At 44.1% G+C, this 25,172-nt stretch overlaps 1 protein-coding gene across 1 annotated transcript in view; it reads left to right on the forward strand.

Moving 5' to 3' along the window:
* The window catches only part of LOC136614393 (leucine-rich colipase-like protein 1), a 104,016-nt gene that overhangs the window by 14,367 nt on the left and 64,477 nt on the right, over window positions 1–25,172 (forward strand). The window contains exons 2-3 of the mRNA XM_066594110.1: window positions 8,859–8,981; window positions 20,729–20,848. Of these exons, the coding sequence (XP_066450207.1) occupies window positions 8,859–8,981; window positions 20,729–20,848 (243 nt within the window). The remainder of the gene's footprint in view (window positions 1–8,858; window positions 8,982–20,728; window positions 20,849–25,172) is intronic.

Genomic DNA, 25,172 nt, shown 5'->3' on the forward strand with positions numbered 1-25,172 from the left:
TAGCTGAGGGATTTTTAATTTGTTCTCAGTGCAGAGTATCCATGCATTCCATGACATTAAGGCCTCATTCAGACGAGCGTGTATGATTTAACGCTGGCCGTACGCAGCCAAAAATCATAATAAAGAAGAATAGCCACAATCTAATCCTGAAATTAATTAGTGTTTTCTTGTCCACATCTCTGAGTGTCTGAGAAGCAAGGAAACTATTAACCCTCTCTAGTCAGGGCTCTATACAAGACTGTATTTCCACCCATCTTTGCAAATATACAGTTATTCATTCTTAGACAAAAAAAACGTGGTCATCTGCAAAGTTCTCATGAAGGAAAATGTCAAAAATATGACAGACCGATGTATACAATATAGAGGATAGATACAAAATGGATACATATCTGTTGCTCTTCCCTCCCTTTCCTTACATTATCTAGCTCCACCCCTTGGAGTTTGGCTAATTGTTTAAGCATATTATTCATACTTCAGATCAAGAGCTCCCACAGTACACATCTCATATCTATATATATAAAATTGAATGTATGTCTGTGTGTGTGTCTGTCTGTTTGTCCTTTATGCGCTACTACACCATTCATCCGATTGCCATGAAACTTTGGGAAGTTGTTGAGTACACTGCTGGGAAGATTATAGGCATAGTACATTTATGCTACGATAAATGGCGCGTGTGCGTGTGTCGTCCACAGTTACGACCCCCCCACGTAGATCGTTCGATTTCCATCATTGCCACTAATTCCCTCACTTCTCGATGTTGTAGAAACATGAAATTTGGCACGAGCATTGATTATGTCATAGATAGGAAAAGCTAATGGGTCCCAACTCGATTATACAATTCTATGCGCAAAAGAATTAGCGTCCAAATTTTACGTACGGAATCTAATTTTCTCGCTTCCCAATGTCATAGAAATATGAAATTTGACACGAGCATTGATTATGTCATAAATAGGAAAAGTTAAATGGAAGTTGTTGAGTACACTCCTGGGAAGATTACTGGCATAGTACATCTATTCTACGATAGGTGGGGTGCGTACGAGCGTCGTCGACAGTTATGCCCCCCAGACAAGGATCGTTTGATTTCCATCTCAAGCACAAAAGCAAAAGGCATTAGGAGCAACGGGATGCGTGTTCAACTACAAAATGATGCATCGGCCGAACGTTTCGCAAGACAATTCCTGGATATTGAAAATGCTGAGGTAAAATAAAAGCTGTGCTGTGATTCTTTGCTATATATTATACCGCTGAGGTAAAATGAATGCTGCGCTGTGATTGGTTGCTATTTTTTATATTGCTGAGGCAGAATAAAAGTTGCGCTGTGACTGGTTGTTATTTCTCTTACTGCTGACGTAACATTGCCATGAAACTTTGGGAAGTTGTTGAGTACACTCCTGGGAAGATTATAGGCATAGTAGATTTATGCTATGATAAATGGCGCGCGTGTGAGCGTCGTCGACAGTTACCCCCCACATAGATCGTTTGATTTCCATCATTGCCACTAATTCTCTCACTTCCCGATGTCGTAGAAACATGAAATTTGGCACAGGTATTGATTATGTCATAAATAGGAAAAGCTAATAGGTCCCACCTCGATTACTCAATTCTAAGCGCAAAAGAATTAGCGTCCAAATTTTAGGTACGGAATGTAATTCTCTCACTTCCCAATACCATAGAAAATTGAAATTTGGCAAGAGCATTGATTATGTCATAAATAGGAAAAGTTAATGGATCCCAACTCGATTATTCAATTCTAAGCGCCAAAGAATTGGTGTCCAAATTTTACGTACGGAATCTAATTTTCTCGCTTCCCAATGTCATAGAAACTTGAAATTTGGCGTGAGCATTGATTATGTCATAAATAGGAAAAGTTCATGGGTCCCAACTCGATTATTCAATTCTAAGCGCCAAAGAATTAGCGTCCAAATTTTATGTACGGAATCTAATTTTCTCGCTTCCCAATGTCATAGAAACTTGAAATTTGGCACGAGCATTGATTATGTCATAAATAGGAAAAGTTCATAGGTCCCAACTCGATTATTCAATTCTAAGCGCAAAAGAATTAGCGTCCCAATTTTACATACGAAATCTAATTCTCTCACTTCGCGATGTCATAGAAACTTGAAATTTGGCACGAGCATTGATTATGTCAAAAATAGGAAAAGTTAATGGGTCCCAACTCGATTATTCAATTCTGAGCACCAAAGAATTAGCGTCCAAATTTTACGTATGGAATCTAATTCTCTCACTTTCCAATGTCATAGAAACTTGAAATTTGGCAAGAGCATTCATTATGTCATAAATAGGAAACGTTAATGGGTCCCAACTCGATTATTCAATTCTAAGCGCAAAAGAATTAGCGTCCAAATTTTACGTACGGAATCTAATTCTCTCTCTTCCCGATGTAATTTGGCATGAGCATTGATTATGTCATAAATAGGAAAAGTTAATGGGTCGCAACTCGATTATTCAATTCTATGCACAAAAAAATTTGTGTCCAAATTTTACGTACGGAATCTAATTTTCTCACTTCCCAATATCATAGATACTTGAAATTTGGCATGAGCATTGATTATGTCATAAATAGGAAAAGTTAATGTGTCCCAATGTAATTATTCAATTCTAAGCGCAAAAGACTCAGCGTCCAAATTTTACGTACGGAATCTAATTCTCTCACTTCCCGATGTCATAGAAACATGAAATTTGGCATGAGCATTGATTATGTCATAAATAGGAAAAGTTAAAGGGTCCCAACTCGATTATTCAATTCTAAGCACCAAACTATTAGCATCCAAATTTTACGCATGGAATCTAATTCTCTCACTTCCCGATGTAATTTGGCACGAGCATTGATTATGTCATAAATAGGAAAAGTTAAAGGGTCCCAACTCGATTATTCAATTCTAAGCACCAAACAATTAGCGTCCAAATTTTACGTACGAAATCTAATTCTCTCACTTCCCAATGTCATAGAAACTTGAAATTTGGCACGAGCATTCATTATGCCTAAATAGGAAAAGCTAATGGGTCCCAACTCAATTATTCAATTCTAAGCGCCAAACAATTAGCGTCCAAATTTTAAGTACGTAATCTAATTCTCTCACTTCCCAATGTAATAGAAACGTGAAATTTGGCTCGAGCATTGATTATGTCATAAATAGGAAAAGTTAATGGGTCCCAACTAGAGATGAGCGAACGTACTCGGTAAAGCACTACTCGTCCGAGTAATGTGCTTTATCCGAGTATCTCCCCGCTCTTCCTGAAAGATTCGGGGAGCGCCGCTGCTGACAGGTGAGTTGCGGCGGGGAGCAGGGGAGAGCGGGCGGGAGAGAAGGAGAGAGCGATCTCCCCTCCGTTCCTCCCCGCTCTCCCCTGCAGCTCCCCGCTCCGCGGCGCTCCCCGAATCTTTCAGGACGAGCGGGGACGTATTCGGATAAAGCACATTACTCGGACGAGTAGTGCTTTACCGAGTACGTTCGCTCATCTCTAGTCCCAACTTGAATATTTAATTCTAAGCGCAAAAGAATTAGCGTCCAAATTTTACGTACGGATTCTAATTCTCTCACTTCCTGATGTCATATATATATATATATATATATATATAAATGAATGTCTGCCCTTTATACATTACTATACCATTCATCCAATCACCATGAAACTTTGGGAAGTTGTTGAGTACACTCCTGGGAAGATTACTGGCATAGTACATCTATCCTACGATAGGCGGCGCGCGTGTGAGCATTGTCGACAGTTATGCCCCCCAGACAAAGATCGTTTGATTTCCATCTCAAGCATGAAAGCAAAAGGCATTACGAGCAACGGGATGCGTGCTCAACTACAAAATGATGCATCCGCCAAACGTATCGCAAGACAATTGCTGGATATTGAGAATGCTGAGGTAAAATGAAAGCTGTGCTGTGATTGGTTGAAATTTCTTATACTGCTGAGGTAAAATGAAAGCTGTGCTCTGATTGGTTGCTATTTCTTATACTGCTGAGGTAACATGAAAGCTGTGCTGTGATTGGTTGCTATATATTATACCGCTGAGGTAACATGAAAGCTGTGCTGTGATTGGTTGCTATATATTATACTGCTGAGGTAACATGAAAGCTGCCGTGCTGTGATTGGTTGTTATATATTATACCGCTGAGGTAACTTGAAAGCTGCGCTGTGATTGGTTGTTATTTAGATATATAAAAACGAATGTATGTTTGTATGTCTGTCTTCGCAGCAACGCGCGACGGGTACGCTAGTATATATATATAATATACATATACACACACACCATGGTCCCTTCACACTAACACACCCAAAGTCACGAAACTAACTATTACATCCTAATTGTCTTGTGCAGCAAAAAGCGCACATTTTCAATTCCCATTGTTTATATACGGACAACTTTTAAATTACTGTACATAAACATCCTTTCAATTCCATTTCCTTGTAGCCTCCATCATACACATGCTGACACTTTAATTCACTGTCTTTTCTCAAACATGCTTATTTCTTCACCTGATTCATTGTACACCATAAGCTCCCGCTTTTTTGAAATTCTTATGAATTAATTGTAGATTTAGACGGGTTAAGACGAATTCTCCCATGCTTAGTTATAACCTCAAGATATAGACAGAGTAGGGTGTGGTTATGGAAATAATGTAAGAGGGTTCGCAGGGGGGTCCGGAGTGAATATAGACATACAACAACCGGACACAATTGTAACCATAGAATGTCTGTGTTGATAACCCAAGAACAACAGATGTTCCTTATTGCTATGAGAACACACGACAAAATAGGAAGACAAACATATCTCTTTTACATAGAAATAACAGTCTTATTATGACATTAGTGTTTAAGCATTAAACCACCACAAGTAACTCAATACACTGCACAGCTCTATTCAGCTTAAGCAAGCAGTGTATAGTTCCCATGGGAGACTCATACATCACACTCCCACTACAACATTACTCTCTTTCCCCTCCCTTAAGAATGTGGAGTCCAGTGTTTCACCAGTGGGAATGTAGTAAAATGTAGATGCATTGCAGGAACTTTTAACTATCTACATACAATAGCCTTTTCAGCACTGCTACATCTGCACAAGCAATTAGAGAGGACACAGAACTGATACAGCAAAAAACATTGCACGCCATATAACAAATGCAATGACAATGCTGGACAATCCCCCATCAATGTTGTAGAGTCCAATGACACCAGGCTGTTGCTTCAGAAAGCATAGACACTTTATTGCATCCATATATATATATATATATATATATATATATATATATATATATATATATATGTGTCCTGTTGGAATAGTTTACAAAAGACTGAACCAACAACAAAAGGAATCCACGCAGAGACATTCTTCCATCTAAAAGCAAACTAATTGGTTACATTTCACTAGAGTGTTAAACAGGCGCAGTAATTTTTTAACTATACAATTGCTGTCATCTCCTACTCTAAAATAGGCATACTTCTGCCCTCCTGCATTAACTCTGAGCTGCCGTAGCTCAGTCAATCAGAAGTGGCGCAGGCTGCTCAATGCCGCCAGATGGAGAATGGAGGTTGTGCTGTTAATGTCACCAGCAGCTGCAGAGTGTGAGAGAAAACAAACAGGGCGCCTCCGCTATAGGAGGCCGAGCTCCATGGTCAGGACTCTGAGGGGGCTCAGTCTCTCCTGTTAGTGTTGGGGAATCAGCCGACCAGGATGGGGAGCAGTCAGAGAGCCGAGCGGGATCACAGCAGAGAGAGGCAGAGGAGCTTGGTGAGGTCACTTCAGAGTAAAAGACCCCACCACTTCTAGTCCAGAAAATACAGTGTATGTCACACACACATGTATACATATCACACACTGTATATACCATCTAAACACATATACCAAATAGATGTTGTTAAACAGCACTAAAATTGTATGAAAATGAAACTATAGAGAAATGCACACGTTTCATAGGAGTCATTTACAGTGTTTAACTCTTTCCTGACATTTACCCTAATGAAAAATGTCAGATTAAAAAAAAACTGTGCTGTCAATAAGATCAAAGCAAGCTGCGAGAGGAAGGAGTTAAAAGCTAAAAAGAAAAACCTGCAAGAGCGAACAGGCAGCGTCACACACCCTTTTTGGAAGCATTTCTGACCCTAAAAACACAACTAAAAAAGCTTGAAATTTCCTCACTTGTGTTTTTTAGGCGGCTTTTTTGGGTGTCTTTTTAAGGTCACATTTTTACATGCTTTTTTTTCTACAGAGAAGCCTACACGAAAAAATACCAGAAAAATCGGTAAACCTGCAGCCTGCTGTGATTGCAAAAAATGCGTCTGACCCCTAAATTAAAAATGAATGGTCACAAAGCATGTAGTGTTTGTAGTACATTTCAAATTTCAATATTGACCTACAACTAACAGGTACTGTTGTATCTTATCTCCACCAGAAATACGGATGGAGACATGGGTTGGGTGACAGGGAATGGGCAGGTAACGCAGATGTACTTCCCGCCCTTGTCAAGCCTCCCCGCCCATGTTCTGTGTTTCCCCAGCCAGCTTTGCAATCTCCAGTGGCGAGGCCGCTGGCAATTTGCCTGGTAGTACAGCATAATATCGCCCCTTTCCAGCTTCTGTGACTGTCCCTGGCCTAGGTCTAGCATAATCTCTGTTTCCGACTCCTGTAAATCTCACTGTCCTGTCCTACTAGTAGAATTTCCCCTCCTGATTCCTGTCAATCATGCCACTGCTCTGCTTTGTGCCATTGCGGCTCCTGCGATGTTACTGTCCCTGCTGCTCTGCATTGTGCCATTGTGGGTCCTGTGCACTCGCTGTCCTCGTTGCTGTGGTCTGGTCACTCTGCAGTGCCCCATGAGCCTGCCCCGCTATCACCATGGTTGGATGGATAAACGGCTCCACCGATGTAAACTGCAGGAAGATTAGCGGCACTGCGGTCCCCCGCTGTGAATCTTCGCGCCGGCCTCCCTTTTCCCCTGCAATGTGTCCTGCTGCTATTCTCCACTGTCACTCTTGCTGTCATTGTCTAGCTTCCCCTGGACCAGATTACCTTCAACCTCCGGCAGAGCTGGGACCTGACATAGTGCCACAGAAAGAGACACAGCCGCAAACAGGTTGGGAGCTGAGGGGGGCATTATCAGGGCAGTAAAAAGTCATTACCTCTCACTAGGCAGTTCTCCACCCATATTTTTGGTGGAGACAAGCTACAACAGTAGCCAACTAACAACTGACTGCAGCAAAATGGGGCATTTGACATCCCGTTTCACCAAAACACACTAAAAATGTGGCATTTGATATCCCGGTTGATAATGCGACGCGCACAGACTGTACAATTATTGTAATTATTGCTGCTCTATGCAAAAAAAGTAATATTGCTTAACTGGAAGCACCCCAAAAATGCCCCTAAAGCATCCCGATAACCAGTGTCACCCCTGTATATAAACTGACATACAAGGTTAGAAGTTGCCCTGCTAAATTTCATAAGATATGGGAGCGGTGGATTGAACGCGATAACACTGCATCAAATATGTCTGACTGATTCCTCTAGGGAAAGTTACGTTTTTTTTCTTCTCTTCTTGACTTTTTAAGCATGGTGGGGTAAAGTTAGAGTTTTAGTATGTTTGTATTTTAAATGTTGTATTTTTTATTTTAATAAAGACAAGAGGGTGTTATAAGCTTTAAGGGATTGACACAAATATGATGATTCAACACTGAAGTATTACTGCTGAATCTCTTTCTGCTCTTTTTGTATAGTAATGTATAAAACACCCAATAAAATAAATGTTGCATCTTCCATAAAATACCGTTTGTAGGATAACCCTCTCCCATGTTTTTGGTGGTGTTTTGGATGATGGTTTTCTGTCTTTTCTCCATAGCTTTCTCTATAGAACTTCAAAAATGGCAAGTAATGCAGAAAATGACTCTAGATAAAAAAAAGCACCATAGAAACGCCTGAAACGTCAGATAGTGTTTCATGTGTTTTACAGTGGAATCATACATTTTGTGAGAAGGAGGCCTAATAGCCCAAACCCTTTCAAAAGGCTTGGCAATTTTCCGGAGAGTCTGATAGGTCTCCTTTTTTCCCAAGAGCCTCCTGGGTTTTCTGGTAGAGTTGGCGTCTACAGATGTAGCAAAGTTTAACTTGTCTGTAATAACTTTCTGCTACAAGTTATGTTGTCTTCAGCCATTAAAAAGCTATTGTTCTCTTATAGACGCCGACACTTGTGTCGGTTATTATATGTGGTAGCAGCAGCTCCTATATTGTGTTATTATGGGATGTATGACATGTTGGATAATGACAAGCGTCATCAACGATGTAATTAACAATCAAACTACTAACAACCACTTGTCTGTTTGTATGTATGTATGTCGCCCCTGGTGACATCATAGCCTTGCTCCTGGCTACGTCATAGCTTCGCTCCCTGGTGCCATTACGGCAGGTCCTAAAACACTGAGAATACAACTAAGCCGCTATTATGTCAGTCACAACTCAGCAGTCTTGACAGAACACACTGACCTACCTCCACCATAGAGATCTGGTAGGCTGAAGTCACTGCTGTGGGAGGAGCCAAGTTGTGTTTGTCTTGTGTGGTAATCAAGCTGCTGTGTGTGTGATGTGCCATCAGAAACACTGGTACTATAATGTCCTAATAATTACTAGTCTTTTATAAAAGGCTTCCTTCCAAGAGACTTCAGCAACATGCGGTAGATTTGACAACCGCGAATCCCGGAGATCTCCCGTAATCCTGGAAATCTTAAGGATATTCCGGGGTGACAAGTATGAATCGTCTTTACTTCCTCATGTGAAATAAATGTGAAAACTTATAAACAAATTCACTGAATATTTATTTCCTCTGTTTTACATTTAGCCCGTGGGAGGTCCATGTATGACTAATTCTCAATGTGGGAGCCGATGTTGCGTCAGATCTACTCCTCAGGGCTCCGGTCAATGTGCTGCACGCAACCCACCTTTTCAGAGCTGTTATGGCCCGGTGAGTACCTGTACCCGGTTGTTATATGGTGCGCAGAGGACATACTAGTACGATTCCCCGTTCATGCCGGCCTTAGGCCACTCTCACACACGTGCTTTATACTGTTATTAATGCAGTGTTTTGAACGCCCCGATAATTGAGATACAACACTCCCCTTGATTTCAATGGGGCCCTTCAGACCTGCTCTCGAATACATTTTCTAAAACACGATTTTTGTGTGCTGACTGCTCCATTTTGACGCGTTTTCAAACTTTTTGATTCAACTGGTTTTATTGAGAAATAATATGCAAATTATTACGAGCTGTTCAGCTAGAAAATTCCCCTCGCAGGGGGTGCAATAAAGAAATATCACAATGAAAACAAAACAATTAAACAATTAACTTCCACAGGTCAGTTTATACGAAATCTAAAGTATTTCTGTTACATTTTTTTAAATTCTTCTTTCTCTTCTTTTGAGGGGAATGTGAGACTAAAACTAGAACTAGTAAAACTATGAAAGCCAGAAGGGGGAACTAGGGTCAGAACTACGTTTTTACGGCATATGTCCCGTTCTACACATTCCTTCTGCTTGTTTTCTATCCCATAGTGAGTACTCTGGGAAGCCCAGGTACAGCCAAAGAAAAACACCATGGTTGCCAGGTTTTTAGGAACAACTCCATTTTGTCTTCTCTCATGGCCGACAGTTTTCCATATAGCATCATTCTTGAAACCCTGGCGACAATTGGGTTAACTAGAAGAGTGGGTGAAAGCCATTAAGAGGCAATGTATATTCCAGCAGCCATACAGGTGTACTGCGAGAGTTAATGCTGTTAATTATTAAACCCCATGCGTTTGTCAGCAAGGAGACAAGGGGATGGAGGGGGGGGGGGGATGGTTTGCCCAGGACTCTAGATATAAGGTTAGGCATCTGCCTCCAGAGGAACCTCACCCCCTGGCATGTCCACCATATGTGAGAGGGCATCCCCAGGGAGTTATAGCTCCTGAAACAATTTGGTGCAGTACTTGGGGAACACTTGCGGATTATCGATGGAACCAAATATGTCCTGTGAAGTATTTTTAATGATGTTTCAGCAAGAGTTACCTGATGGCTTCTCTTTGATATAAAGGTGCAGCAGTGATGCCATCAAGGTAGGGAGAGTGAGATGTTTAGATCTGTTTCCCAGCGTAGTATAAATGGAAGCTTATTTCCCAGTGCTGGCTGGTTCATATTGGTGTACAGGGAGGCTATCACGCTGGACTGAAGGGGGGACCATAGACAAAGTCTTTCAAAGCCAGTGGGCTTTGCAGCGGGGTTGTTGTTACTTTTTAGGGTTCAAATGAAACTGTATATTTGTAATAGTTTCATCCAGAGACGTCCTGGGATGCAGTATTTATCTAGGAGTTCTTGTGGTGTAAGGAGTTTGCCCCGTGGCATGTAAATGAAGAATAAAGTTAGGCCTCTGTTTCGCCACCATAGGAGGCTGTTTTCTTGGGAGCTTAAGTCAAATGCTTGATTGGGGATAATGGGTAGCAAGGGGGAAGATTTGACATCAGCGAGAACTTGAATCTGCACCTCCTCCAGATGAGAAAGAGATGGTATGTTAGTGGTGATAGGTGTTGGGTGGCTGAAGCTCTTTGAGGTGGATTGGGGCTATAAAAAATGGTTCTATTTCTACCCATAGAGGAACCCTTAGGCCAGAGGACATTGGGGAATTTGTGACAACTGGGCTGCCAAGAAGTATTTTTGCAGATTAGAGACTGATAGACCTCCAACACTTTTATGGAAGTGCATAACTTTTTGTTTGATGTGGGGTCTCTCGTTATACCAAGATTGCCTGTTGCATTTCCTTTAGGTTGGCGGTGGGAACAATGATGGGGAGACATCTGAAAAGGTAGAGGAGGCGGGATGGTACTGTCATTTTGATGGCATTTCTCCTACCCAGAAGAGGGTGGGTTGGTCCCATTTTTTCATACCAGCTTTGAGTGTGTGTGTGTGTGTGTGTGTGTGTGTGGTTCCATTTATATAGTGAGTCTAGGGAGAGAGATAGTTTGATACCTAAATAGGTAATGTAGTGTGGGGGGTGTCTGAAAGCCGAAGTTAAGCTTTATGAGTTTTTGCGTGTGTGAGGGTAGATTATTAAAAAGGGCTTTTGTTCTATCAATATTGACTACTAGACCAGACGTTTCGGCAAAGGTATCAAGTGTAGCCATTAAGTTTGGGAGTGACGTGAGGGGCTTGGTACGGGTGAGGAGAATGTCATTTGCAAATAGATTAAATTTATAATTTTGTTTCCCTATTTCAATGCCTGAAATGTTTGGGTTACTTCAAATAATACAGACCAGGGGTTCCATTGTCAGGGCAAAGAGGGCTGGGGACAGGGGGCATCCCTCTCATATACCTCCTCGTATGGGTATTGTTGGAGATTTTGAACAGGGAAGTTTCAGCTGTGCAGAAGGAATAGAGTATATGGCATGTAAGGCTGTGACATAAGCTCCATGGATACCAGCTTCTCTAGTACCACAAAAAGATAGTCCCAAGAGAGACTGTCAAAAGCTTTTTCGATATCCAAAGCTAGGACTACCAGTGGGACTTTTTGCAGATGCGAGGCATGGATGACATTTAGTATGTTTCTTACATTGTCTGGGGCCTGGCAAACTGGGATAAAGCCGACTTGATCTCTATGTATCAGAGAGGGGAGATAGCAGTTAAGTCAGGAGGTAAATATACTTGTGAGGGTTTTATAATCTCGATTTAGCAATGAGATTGAACGGTAATTTTTAGGGGAGGCAGGGTCTTTATCCGGTTTAGGGATGACCGTTATGTGGGCGCTCAAAAGTTCCTTAAGGGTATCTGTTCCAGATAATATGTCATTGTAAAAGAGTGCTAATGAATGGGATAGAAATGTACATTTTTTTGTAGTAGAGGGCTGTCAATCCATCAGGACCAGGTGCCCTGCCTAATTTGAGATTTTTAACGGTGCCTTGCCAGGTGCCTTGCCTAATTTGAGAGTTTACGTCTTGGCAGCGGAGTACTTTCCGCAACAGGGCATAAACTTACATCCTGGGGATAGTCGGTCACAGACAGCGTCCCGCTGCAACAGCGGGGGGGCATTGGAGAGTTCACAGAGGGAGGGAAGGAGTTCACAGAGGGAGCGCGCTCCCTCTGTGTCTTCAGCCGGCTCCCGCGATGTTATCGCGAGAGCCCGGCCTGTCGCCATGGCAACAAGACGCCAGACACTGGCGTACTGTAGTGCCAATGCCTATGTTCGCTGTATAAGCGATAGCAGTACTGTGGTCAAAGTCCCCCAGGGGGACACAAGTTGTGTGAAAAAAAAGATTAAAAATGAAAAAAAAGTTAAAAAAAACCCTTTTTTATGCTTTTTCTCATATTAGCATAAAAAAAGGTTAGAAAAAATGTAAACCCCACATATTTGGTATTGTCACGTCCGTAACAAAGCGTACATTAAGCTGCACATGCTTTTGAGTGTGCATGGAAAAAAGCGTAAAAAAAACGCCAAACAAACTGAGGCAAAATGCAAATTTTTAGCATTTTGCCTCCCTAAGGGTGCATTCAGACGAACGTATATTGGCTGGGTTTTCTCTGCAGGGGGGGGGAGGCTGGAAGAGCCGGGAGCAGTGCTCTGAGCTCCAGCCTCCTCTATGCCCTTCTGCACTATTTGCAATGAGAGGAGAGGAAACGGGAGCGGGGCTAAGTTTCGGGAATTAGCTACACCCCTGTCCCGCCTCTCCACATTGAAAATAGTGCATTGGGGTGGAGAGGAGGCAGAGAGGGGGCGGGAGCTCAGAGCACTGCTCCTGACTCTTCCAGCCTCCCCCCCTGCAGAGAGAGATGCTGTATATCGGCTTGGCGTGAAAACCCAGCCGATATACGTTCGTCTGAATGCACCCTAAAAACGCAATAAAAGTGATCAAAAAAGCCATATGTACCCCAAAATGGTACCAATAAGAACTACAGCTCGTGTCGCAAAAAATAAGCCCTCATACAGCTCCGTACGTAAAAAAATAAAAATGTTGCAGGATTTTGAATGCAGTGATTTAGAAAAAAAAAGATTTCCAAAAAAAAGGGTTTTTTATTGCAGAAAAGTGGAAAAACCTAAAAAAAATGTAAGAATTTTGGTGTCCTTGTAACCGTACCGGCCCACAGGAAAAACAGATTGTGTCATTTATGCTGCATGATTAGCGCTGTAAAAAAAAAAAATCTATGGCAGAATTGATGCATTTTCTCTCCCTGTTATCATAAAAAAAAATAAAAGTTTTACAATATAGTCAAATGTACCCAAAAGTGGCATTGATAAAAACTACAGTTCGCCATGCAAAAAACAAGCCCTTATATGGCCGCGTCGACGGAAAAATAAAAAAGTTATGACTTTAGATAAATGGAGGAGAAAATCTGCCAAAAATCATTGCGTCCTTAAGCCCAAAATAGGCCATTTCATTAAAGGGGTTGTCTCGCGCCGAAACGTTTTTTTTTTTTTTTTCCATAGGCCCCCCGTTCGGCGCAGGACAAACCCAAGGCGTGTGTTAAAAAAAATATATATATATATTACTTACCTGAATCCCTGCTCTGCGACTTCTTCCTTTACCAAGATGGCCGCCGGGATCTTCACCCACGATGCACCGCCGGTCTTCTCCCATGGTGCACCGTGGGCTCTGTGCGGTCCATTGCCGATTCCAGCCTCCTGATTGTCTGGAAGCGGCACACGTGACGGGGCGGAGCTACGATGACGATGCGGTGACCAGCTCTCCAGCACGAGCGGCCCCATTCACCAGGCAGAAGACCGCACAGCGCAAGCGCGTTTAAAAACGCCAGAAGACAGCGAAATTAGACGGATCCATGGCGACGGGGACGCTAGCAACGGAGCAGGTAAGTGAATAACTTCTGTATGGCTCATATTTAATGCACGATGTACATTACAAAGTGCATTAATATGGCCATACAGAAGTATATAACCCCACTTGCTGCCGGGAGACAACCCCTTTAAGGGGTTAATAGTCTTCTCCACCTCCCTCAGTGATTGGATGGTTAAGCTGTTTGTTTTGTTGTGAGGTGATTTTTGGGAGTGAGATAGTTTTCAGTAAATCTTATGCAGTAGATGGAGTTTTTTGAGGTTTGTATTTATATAAGGCGCTATAGAAATTGTAGAATGTTTCAGAAATTTTATCTGGGTTCGAGGTGGAAGAGCCTTTTTCAGATCTGATGGAATGAACTGTGCAAATTCTCTCTTTTGTCCTTAGTCTTGCTGCTAAAATTTTGTCTGTTTTTTTGGCAAATCTGAAATAGGTAGCTTGGGTCCAGTGGAGGGCTTTTTCTGCCACGGAAGTATACAGGAGGTTAAGTTTTAATTTTGTATCTTTAATGTCTTTTATTAATGATATGCTAGGTCCTTGCTGGTTGGCTAGTTCCAGCAGAGCGACGCGTCTCTCCGGCACAAGTTGAGTTTGTTTTTTTTCTCTCTTTTATGGGAAGCAATTTTGGAGATTTGACCCCTCATGTAAGCCTTATGGGCCAGCCAAATCCAAACTGGTTGCCAGTTGCCATTACTGTTTGTTGCGAAATATGTTACAAGCTGATTTGTTATCTTTGCAAGAGATATGGGGTCTTTCAGCAGAAATTCGTTGAGCCTCCATCTCCTGGGGGAAAATGGGGTACCTTGGTTCACAAAGTGGGATATGACCATGTCATGATCTGGCCACGCACAGGGGATGTGAGCCACTTGTGCTAGTGCTGACAGAAGGTGGGTGAAGCGTCCAGTCGATACGAGAATATGATTTAGGTGGGGCTGAGGAAAAGGTATAGCCTCTTTTAAGACCGCGTGCCTCCATACATCAGCCAGATGTTCCCCAGGATGGAGGCCAGTGTTGACCTCTGTGATGCACTTAATTTGTCTGGACTGGAAGAGGAACGATCCAGAGCAGGGGAGAGTACAGTGTTAAAATCACCCATCACAGGGTATCTTGTAAGATGATGACTCTGCCATGTGGGTCTATCTCTGCTTTGTTTATGGTGAGGGGGAGTGAGTTGTGTAGGATGATAGAAACAACCTGGTGCTTCTTGGTGGCTACTGATGAGTATGCTCGTGTGTATTGGGAGTGGAAGTATTTAAGGGCTGAAGTGGTGGATAAGTGGGTCTTCTGTAGACAGATGATATCTGGCTTGTATTTAAGATACTGAAAGAAAGCCTTTCTCCTTTTTAATGGGGAATTAAACCCTTTAACATTATGGGAAAGTATTAAGACCATTGTGGCGGTAAGCGGGGAGCTGAGTAAGCCTAGTTTTCCCAGAGAAGAGGCGAAGGTCGTTCGCTACTTGTGTGGAAACAACATCAAACATAAGTAACTCAGCAGAATGAAATATGTGAGCAAACTTAATAAAAAACAATATTAGGTCTTTGGACCCAAGGTAGCCCAGGCTAAGTGCACCTCCAAATAAATATGTGAGGCGCATCTAAATTCTGAATGGGAAGGAACTTCAACTGTTTCTGCCTCGTCCTAGCAAATTCTTAAAATATCTAAGAATTAAACTAAATAACCAGCTAACTGGAAGAGCTGGTCAGTAAACCATTTAACCCCTTAAGGACGAGGCTGTTTTGTACCTTAAGGACCGAACACTTTTTAGGAATTTTACCCATGTGGTGGTTTTACTGCCGTATTTTTTTCCCTTTAGCTATCAAAATTATTTTTGCTGTGTTTTTTTCCTGTGACATACAAGGCTATTTTTTAATATCTTTTTGACTGACTTTTTTTTCCCGTTTTTTTTTTGTTTTATTTGGGGTAAAAAGCTAAAAAAAATGATTTTTTTTTTAACATTTCTAGTTTTTTTTTTAAATTAGTATATTTAAACTAAAATAAAGTATGGGAATAAATTCCTCATTTTGTTTTTGGACGTTTTGATATATAATATGTATGGTTTTGGTTTACAGGCCGCATACAGCGATGTTTTTTGGGCGTTGGCTTTGTGTTATTTTCTTTCTTATGTATATATTGCTGTTTTATTCTGTTATTTTGTCTTACTGATGTATATAATCATGTTTTTTACTATCTATGTCCCCCATGACGTCATGTAAGACCTCTGGGGGACATTCACATGTTTTTTAATTTTTTTATTGGATACTTTTCCACTGTAGCTGGGGCATGCATAGGAGCCCCAGTTAAAGGGGAAAACAACCGCTGCAGTGACATTAGTCACTGGCAGAGCTGGCCAGTGTCTAGTATGACTCTCCAGCTCTGCTGTAGCAGGGAACCATGGCGGTCATATGGCCCCCGGGCTCCTGTAGTGAAAGTGACACTTTACTTTCACTTTCTAGTGCACAGTGCTCATTGAGCACTGTGTACTCCGGGAAGCAGAAGGCAGAAAGGGTTAAATACCCCTCCTGCCTTCTCCTCCGGGTTATCAGCTGTCACTAACAGCTGATAACCGGTTCCTGCCTCTGATTGATTGCAGAGCCAGGAGGCTTAAAGTGCAGCCGTAAATTTACTTTGTCTAGTCCTAAACTGGTTAACTATGTTCGGGATTTAGTAAGCCTAGTATTAGAAAACTTAAACCTTTAAGTATTTAAATAAAGTCTGTTCATACGTATCTTGTTTCAGAGGTTCTGGTTGCGTTGCAGTGGAACTGGCTCATTTCAACGTGGCCTTCTGACTTTTGTCCAGGTGCGGGTTGGCCGTTGAGGTCTAGGCAGTGGGTTACTGCCAGGATCGTAGGGAATTCCTTCCTCTTCTAGCATACATTTCCCTTCTTCCAGGTTGATGCGAACAGATAGTGCAAACGGAAAGTTCCATCTATACTTGATGTTCACCTGTTGTAGTGCTGAGGTGATGGGTTTTAGGATCTTCCTTTTTGCAAGGGTGGAGGGAGCAATGTCGGCGTACAGCTGGATCGAAGGTGGAACGCCTGGAAGCGAGACTGAGTTGCGAGCGGCGGATAGGATTTGATCCTTCATCTCGGAGTAGTGGAGCTTTCAGATAATGTCTCTTGGGAGGTCAGAGTTGGCAGGCTTAGTAAGGAAATGATGAATTCTGTCCATATGGAGGGTTTCCTTGTAAGTCTCCAGAGGAATTGCAGAGAAGAGGTTGGTGGCCACTTCTTTTAAGTTAGTGATGCTCTCGGGGATGCCTTAAATCCTTAACTTTGCCCTTGTGCTCCTGTTTTCGAGGTCTTCACATTTCAGCTCAAGAGCTTCAACCCTTGTTGATTGTTCATCCCATTTGGCTCGCTCTTGGTCCAATGCGTCGATTAGCTCATCCATTTTTTGTTCAAGGTCATTTGTACGATGGCCTACGTCAGAGATTTGCTTAGAGATATCATGAAATGTTCATTGCAGCTCGCCCTGAAACATTTTTTTGATGTAGTTAAAGAGCGTTGAGTCTGCAGTGCAGAGATCTGTAATTTGGGTGTTTTTCACTGGTTCACTAGCTTGCCAACTTGCGGACTGATCTCTTGATTCATTGGAATCAGAGTTTTGAGGAGAGAGAGCCATAGCGGTGGAAACAATAGGCTGAGATCCTGAGAAGAGTTCTGGAAGGGTACTTTGAGCTGACATTGTAAGCAATTTTTTCTGTTCGCTGTTTGTTTTTGTCATTCTGAAGCCATAACCTGGAGGGAATAGCTTGGGAAGTGAGGATTGAAATATTCCAGTCAGCTGTCTAGGACGGAGTCAGGGCACAGCTCAAGGGAGGACGGCAGTCATCCTGAAGTCTATGTATGAGCTCATCCCACAGGGTGGGGGGTGCTCAGGCCAGTTACAGCATGGCTTCCTCTATTATTCACAAGATTTTTACTTGTTGCTTTGCTGAGTAATGGGCAGAGGCGGGAGCCTGATTTGTCCATGGTGGTTATTGGATTATGTTTCTGGGGAGGAAGGGAGGAGGGGATCCCACTGCTTTTTCAAGAGACAGTCCTGCACTGATTTATTTATTTATGTCCTCTCCTGTACATGCTCGTGTGTGTTGCAGATGATGGGGGTCTATTCTTGCAGGCCACTTCAGTCTAGCAAGAGTATATTGTAAGATGCTGTTCCCATAGTTGGCCACTGGGTGACAGCAGAGAACAACAAAGTCCTGCCAGCTGAAGACCGGGTTTCTATTTCTCCCCTCACTATTAGGGGGAGGCCAGGCAGCTTCACCCCTCTGGGCTATGGGTGTTGTATACTTAGGGGCACTTCACTGAGGACTGCCCTCCTTCCCTAGTTCCTCTCCCCTGCTACTTCCTTTCACTTTTCATGCCCCTGCAGCTGCAGGAGTACAACAGGAGGGATGCTGTCTGCAAGATTGCGGCCGCCTGACGGGGAGGGGGTGGGGAGTGTCTGATCCTCCCAGGGTCAGGGTTTTCCTGAAGATGCAGCGATTTAAGGAATGCCGGTCTTGCTTTGCAGGGGGCCCGCTGCAGCAGGGGGCTCACACTAGATGGCGGCTGCCCGGCTGGGGATGATCATCTTAGCTGCATGGGGTGCAGGGTTGTCCAGGAGGATGCAGTGGGCTGCACAGGGGGCCCGCGGTGGCCGAAGGCTCACAGGGCAGAAGCTGTCGGATGGAGCTGCCGCTGGTGGCAGTGTCACCCGGCCACGAGGAGGTAGGAGCAGGCTGCAGCTTCACCACTCCTGGAGCCTCCAGCTGGTCCCCGCTTTGGACCACCTGATGAGGAAGGCTTAGGCCGGGTTCTCCTCGGGTGTTAGCACCCGGTGCTCGCCCTTGTGGAGATGTTCGGGCCTTGCAGGCGCAGTGGATCTCCGGTCTGTTTGGTCCCCAAATGTTCCCCTAAGGCCTCATGCTCACGGCCGGGTCGGATCTCCTTGTGAGATTCATGCAGCGGGATGCGACCTGTGCCCTGGCATTGACCTCATACTCACTCGTCGGGCGTCTTTTCCTCCGCTCTGCACCTTCTTTCGCACAACCGCGCATAAGCAGAGCCGGCGCGTCATCGGTGACATTTCTGTGCCGGCGTCGCAGCATAAATAGAGCTTGCAGCCATTTGTTTACCGCACGGCTTTTTACACGGTCAAATCACGGCAGTGAGCATAGGATGGCATTAAACTAATACCATCCTCTGTACAGCGTGCCATGGCGGAAAAAACACGGCAGAATTTCCATCCGTGGGCATTGGGCCTAACGCTGGAGGGTAAGATGTAGGGCTTTGGGAGCCTGGCTCAGGTCCAGCAGAGGCAGGATGCTGATAGATCTTGTAAGGCAGGGACAGAGCTCTTGGAAGCCCAACTGTTCACCATTGAGACTAGGCCACGCCCCCGTTCATTTTCACTATTTTTAGCATACCTCATCACCCTCACAATGGTGGGGTGAGTTCAGAAATTATGGTAAACTATCCTGGCAAAATGCGATGCCGTGTGTGAGAGTGACCTTAAACTGTCAGATTGGTGCCATATTTTCCTGATGCGGCTCTGACAATTTAACCCACGAAAGATCTCTGAGACTGAGCTCTAGAATTCTGCTGCAGATTCTTGTGCGTGTTCGCACGTGGATGTAACCTCTGTTACGGGGCAGATCCATGTGCGGCCGCCTGACGTGGTTTCATCACCAAGAAATGACGGGTCAATTATCTTTCCCGCAGTGCGGACTTAAAAATCTGCACAAGGAAACACCTGAATTATTTGCCCTACAGACGAGATACGCAGAGCGATCAATAGAATCCTAACATGGCGCAGATTTCACCCCGGATTTTGTCGCAGATTCTGTGCCCAATTCTGTGGAGAACTCCGCCCTGTGAATGAAGCCTGGAGGCCCTCTGTCCACCTCCTGACTGGTTAACAACTAGTTAAATTGTCCAAAAACCATAAATCCAGGAGTGTCTTATCTTATAACCCTACAGCTGTTCCTCCTTTACTCCTCCTGGAATTGTATGATAAATACCTCCTCGGTGCTGGTACACATAGCAGTAGTGCGCCGCTCTTTACTGCTAATCATGTTTTGGGACGCACGGGTTCCACAGGTAACCTTTACCGCCTTGTGTTTTATCTGTACGAGCCTCACCGACAAACTGCATTAAACAACTGATACAACTTGAGGTAAAACCGCGTGCGGCGGGAGATGTAGCGTCAGACAGGACATTCTCGGACCCTGAACCTCCGGCCCCACGCTGCGTCTATTTACAGATAATTCACTGAAAAGGAATGAAATCCATACAAAGATCCTGGTGGCAGTGATTATACACTTCTATTATAGGAATCCCTACTGCAGCCCACAGAAGTAACTACTGGATGACAAGAATTCTCCCCACTTATCTGTCATGGAGATAATACTCCAGCCCGGGGATCAGCTGATGCCTTCACTTACTGACAGGTGTTTGCCCAAACATGGCATAGAAAAGGCACACTTCTACTGCACCTGTGGACACATAGCTCCGCCTCCTGAGGGCCTCTGCCTCACTCCTCACTCATCATGATGTACTGGTGTTTCTATGGGATCTGCCTGCAGGGGCGCCGCTGATCTCCAAAGTGAGGGCAGGATTTATGAGCAAACAAGGTCAGCAGGATGTCAGCATGCCCCTGGCTGCCTGACATACATGCAGTGGCCGGGGGAGAGGAATATTTTTGTATAGGGTCCCTTCCATTAGACTTCAGTGACATACGGCAGATTTGACAACTATTCCGGTAATCAGGTCTCCCTTCTGCCTGGGAGTCTCCCCGATGTTACTGGAGAGTTGGCAAGTCTGTAACAGTCTTTACTTCCTCCTGTGATGTAAATGTGATGCCTTAGAAACAAATTCACTAATCATTTATTTCCTCTTTTACATTAAGGACATCGGAGATGCATGTTCTAACAGCAGTGAATGTGACAGCGGGTGTTGTGTCATTGACCTTGGGACTTCCAAAACCGACTGCGCACTAAAACAACCGAAATTGAGATGCATCGGCCCGGTGAGTACCTGCATGCCGCTGCTGTCCTGGTTTCTCCTCCGCATACAGTAAAAGGTCTCATTCGCACGGTCTATAATCCGTCAGATCCGGGTCAGATTTATCCACGTAGATCTGACAGTTTAACCCTCGGTGGAATATTGCGGCTGAGCTTTGGGGTTCTGTGATCTTTTTGCTTACAGATGGATTTATCTCCTGCCGGCGGGACAAATCCGTGTTCGCCAGCAGATCTCGTCTCCGCGGGAATTGTCAGGACAATTATTTTTGCCGCATTACAGATTTGAAGATCTGCATGAAGAAAAATCTACTGCATGAGCTACAGCACAGATCTGGGGAGCAGCGATAGAACACTAAAATGGCGCATTTCACAGCAAAATCAGGTGCGGAATCTGTGCTCAATTCAGTGGCAAAATTCTGCCCTGAGAAGGAGACCCGAGAGCCGTCCGTCCGTCTGCAGACAGATCTAAGTAACTATTTGTATTGGCCATAAAATAATCCTGGAGGATTGTATCTTGTAACCTACATGGTGTGGTTCCTCTATTACTCCTCCTGGAAGTGTATGAATAGGTACACACTCCACGTACTTGTACGCATAACATTAGCGTTAGCCAGCAGAGCAACATGTGCTGCGATGTAACGTCAGACGGGACATTCTCGGTAACGGGACCCCCGGCCTCACGCTGATATTACATTCTCCAAACAATTCACTAAAAACTATCACTATTGCATCAGGCGGGCTTCCTGCATATGCTAAGTGTACAAAGCACTGGCACCCCGGGCCCCCCAGAATTTACGGGCCAGGCTGCTTCCTGCATGGTGCACTACACGTATCTGTGTGACTGGCCCCCTATACAAGCCTCATCTATGTTCAGGTATAATACTAGCAGCCTCCCAGTGTACGGTAGGTGTGAGAGCAGTCGTCCATCAGTATTCTGCATCGGCGCCCCTCCCCATATACCATTTCTGCCTGCTGCGGGGAGCTGGGGTGTTCCTGCCCTTCTATCTCTATCAGTAAATATGGCTGCCTTCTGGGATTTTAGTTTCAAACTTTTAGAGACAGATTAGAAGCCATAAGTGTCATCATTAATCCCATCATCTATTTAACCTGTTAGAGGCTTCTACAATCACTGCTGCCAGTGTGAACATGGACTTATATGTCAAGTTAACAGATCTATAGCCGGGACCGTAACATACAGTAATAGCGCCCCCATACATACTAATAGTGTCCCCTTTGTGCCCTCACACAGTAATAGGTCCCCCTTTGTGCTGAAACACATAGTAATAGTGCCCCCTTTGGGCCCACCACACACTAACAGTACCTGGACACACACTTACACTGCCCCTTTTTTGCCCCCTACACAGTAATAGCACCCCCTTTGTGCTGCCTGCTGTGACTGTGCCTTAACCCCTTGAGTGGCACGCCCGGAAAGGTTCCGTGACGAGCTCCACTGCTCATAGCAACATAGCCCGGAAGATTTCCGGGCTATGTATCACTATGGGAGCTGCAGAGCACAATGCCACAAGCTGTGACAGTGTGCTCTGCCTGCACAGACCCACACAGAGCAGTGCAAGGGCTTTGAAAAACCAGCAGAAGATATTGCCGATATGTCGGCAATGTCCTGCTTTGTTTACAGGTTGCCATAGAGACCATCGGCTTGTCAGAAGCAAGCCGATGGTCTCTGTGGCAGGGAAAGCTGGTTGTTAGCTGTCAGAGGACAGCTAGGTACTAGCTCTTACAGCAGAGATCAGAGAAAACCTCCGATCTCTGCTGTGTTAACCCTTTACATGCTGCAGTCTATGTGACTGCAGCATGTAAAGGGCTGTCACTGCAGCATGTAAAGGGCTGTCACCATCGGACCCCTGGAATGTGATCAGGGGTCCTGATGGGTCCCTGTGGAAGTCCCCTAAAGGGACAAAAAAAAAAAAAAATTTTAAAAAAATTTAAAAAAAAAAAGTTAAAAAAATAAAAAAAACACTTGTCTCCCTTTACTTTGTAAAAAATCAAAAATACAATCACACATGTGGTATCCGTGTGCGTCGTAATGACCCAGAGAAGGAAGTTAATACATTATTTAACCCCTTAATGACATGGCCCCTTTTTTTCTTTTTCCCCCATTTCTTTTTTTCCTCCCCCCTGTTTAAAAAATCACAACTTGCCCCGCAAAAAAACAAGCCCTTATATGGCCATGTCAATGGAAAAATGAAAAAGTTATGGCTCTTGAGACGCAACTGCAAAACTAGTTGAAATTCAATGATTAGACCATTTTAAAAAACCTGCCCTGGTGGGCACGACAGGGTGGTAGGAAACCTGCCACTCAAGGGGTTAATGAGCTGACGTTTTTATAAAGCGCGCCATGCGGCAGGCTGTGTATCTTGAATCCTCTTCCCGTCATCTCCAGTCTGCCGGTCCGAGGTGTTAGGTGGCGCTGTTACATGTTGTAAATACTGTACATAGTTGTAGCACAATATCGTGGTTGGTGACTGGCCCGTGTAGTATGGCGGTTGGTGGCTGGACTGTATAGTATGGTGGTTGGACTGTGTAGTATGGCGGTTGGTGGCTGGACTGTGTAGTATGGCGGTTGGTGACTGGACTGTATAGTATGGTGGTTGGACTGTATAGTATGGCGGTTAGTGGCTGTACTGTGTAGTATGGCGGTTTGTGGCTGGACTGTGTAATATGGCAGTTGGTAACTGGCCTGTGTAGTATGGTGGTTGGTAACTGGCCTGTGTAATATGATGGTTGGTAACTGGCCTGTGTAGTATGGCGGTTGGTAATTGGCCTGAGTAGTATGGCGGCTGGTGGCTGGCCTCTGTAGTATGGCGCTTTGTTGCTGGCCTGAGTAGTATGGCGGTTGGTGGCTGGCCTGTGTAGTATGGCGGTTGGTGGCTGGCCTGTGTAGTATGGCGGTTGGTGGCTGGCCGCTGTAGTATGGCGGTTGGTGGCTGGCCGCTGTAGTATGGTGGTTGATGACTGTCCTCTGTAGTATGGCGGGTGGTGACTGTCCTCTGTAGTATGGCGGTTGGTGACTGGCCTGTGTAGTATGGCGGTTGGTGACTGGCCTGTGTAGTATGGCGGTTGGTGACTGGCCTGTGTAGTATGGCGGTTGGTGACTGGTGACTGGTGATTATACCTGTAGAGATGGAACGCAAACTGCGCTCCATCTCTCTAACCGGATCTTATCCGACCACTACGTCATTACCACACGCCGGAAGTAGATATGGCGGACAGTGGCTATGGGGTGAAAGGTAATTAACTGTCAGTATACATATGTTTTTGTGTTATTCATGGTTTTGTTGTACTTGAAAAAGGCCTATACTTGTGAAGGTCGAAACGTGTTGAACGGAACAGTACCGAATAAACTTGTGGAACTTATTCCTGTTGCTGACCACGATTTATACGCCTACTGGGATTGGAGGTGTCTGAGCCTAGGCACCCCCGTGAAGTAAGTTGTTTGCCTTATCACCACTTTTCCTATAAGAATACTGCTGTTCTTTTCTCTGTCATATCTTATGATTGGAGCACACGCAGGATGCTCTCCTGCATTGAGGGATATCAACATGATCGGCGGACCTCCCTCATGATTTAAAGATACTCTGTATTATTCATCTACGGACATTTATATCCTTAATTGTTGGTTTTATCGGTTGAAGTTATTTCACCTGCTCTATTAGTCTTGTCTTTCATTGCATTTCCCCTTTCCATCTCCCCTTGGAGCGCTGCCTCAGAACTTTTCACACCATCCACTCTCCAGACGCTACAGGTAGTCGTTCATCTTCCTCTATCTTCACCAACATGGAAGCTAAAGGTGCTTCCATGTGGCTCTGTGTTAGCACACGCTCTTCCTGAAGATGGACTCCCTTCCCGCTCTCAGACACTCACATTATAATCTCACTTGTAGCACATGACACAGTAGGATAGATACATTCAGCGGACAGAGCTGACAGGCAATGATTTTAGCAGAGTTAACTCTTCAGATGCCGCAGCTGTGCAACAGACATATAGAAAATGACATGACAAGCTTTGAAATGACGTGACAAGTGCATCTACATGAGACAATACATGTATGACATTTATGGAGGGGACCAGGATGTTGTTCTGGGACACTACACAAGGTGCCTGAAGGAGATGCCCACATACCATGTTATGTAAGAGTGATGATGATAGGGATTTTTATTATTTTATTTTTATTATTTTCTTCTTTTTTTTCCTTTTTTTCCTTTTGTCTCTTTCTTTTTGTCTTGCTTTTCTTGTCCTCCTGTCCTTTTTTTTTCTTTTTCCCTTTTATTCTTTCCTTCTCTTTTTTTTCTCATAATGTCCAGAAGATTA

This window comes from Eleutherodactylus coqui, chromosome 1 (genome assembly GCF_035609145.1).
Source record: "Eleutherodactylus coqui strain aEleCoq1 chromosome 1, aEleCoq1.hap1, whole genome shotgun sequence".
NCBI classification, from domain to species: domain Eukaryota; kingdom Metazoa; phylum Chordata; class Amphibia; order Anura; family Eleutherodactylidae; genus Eleutherodactylus; species Eleutherodactylus coqui.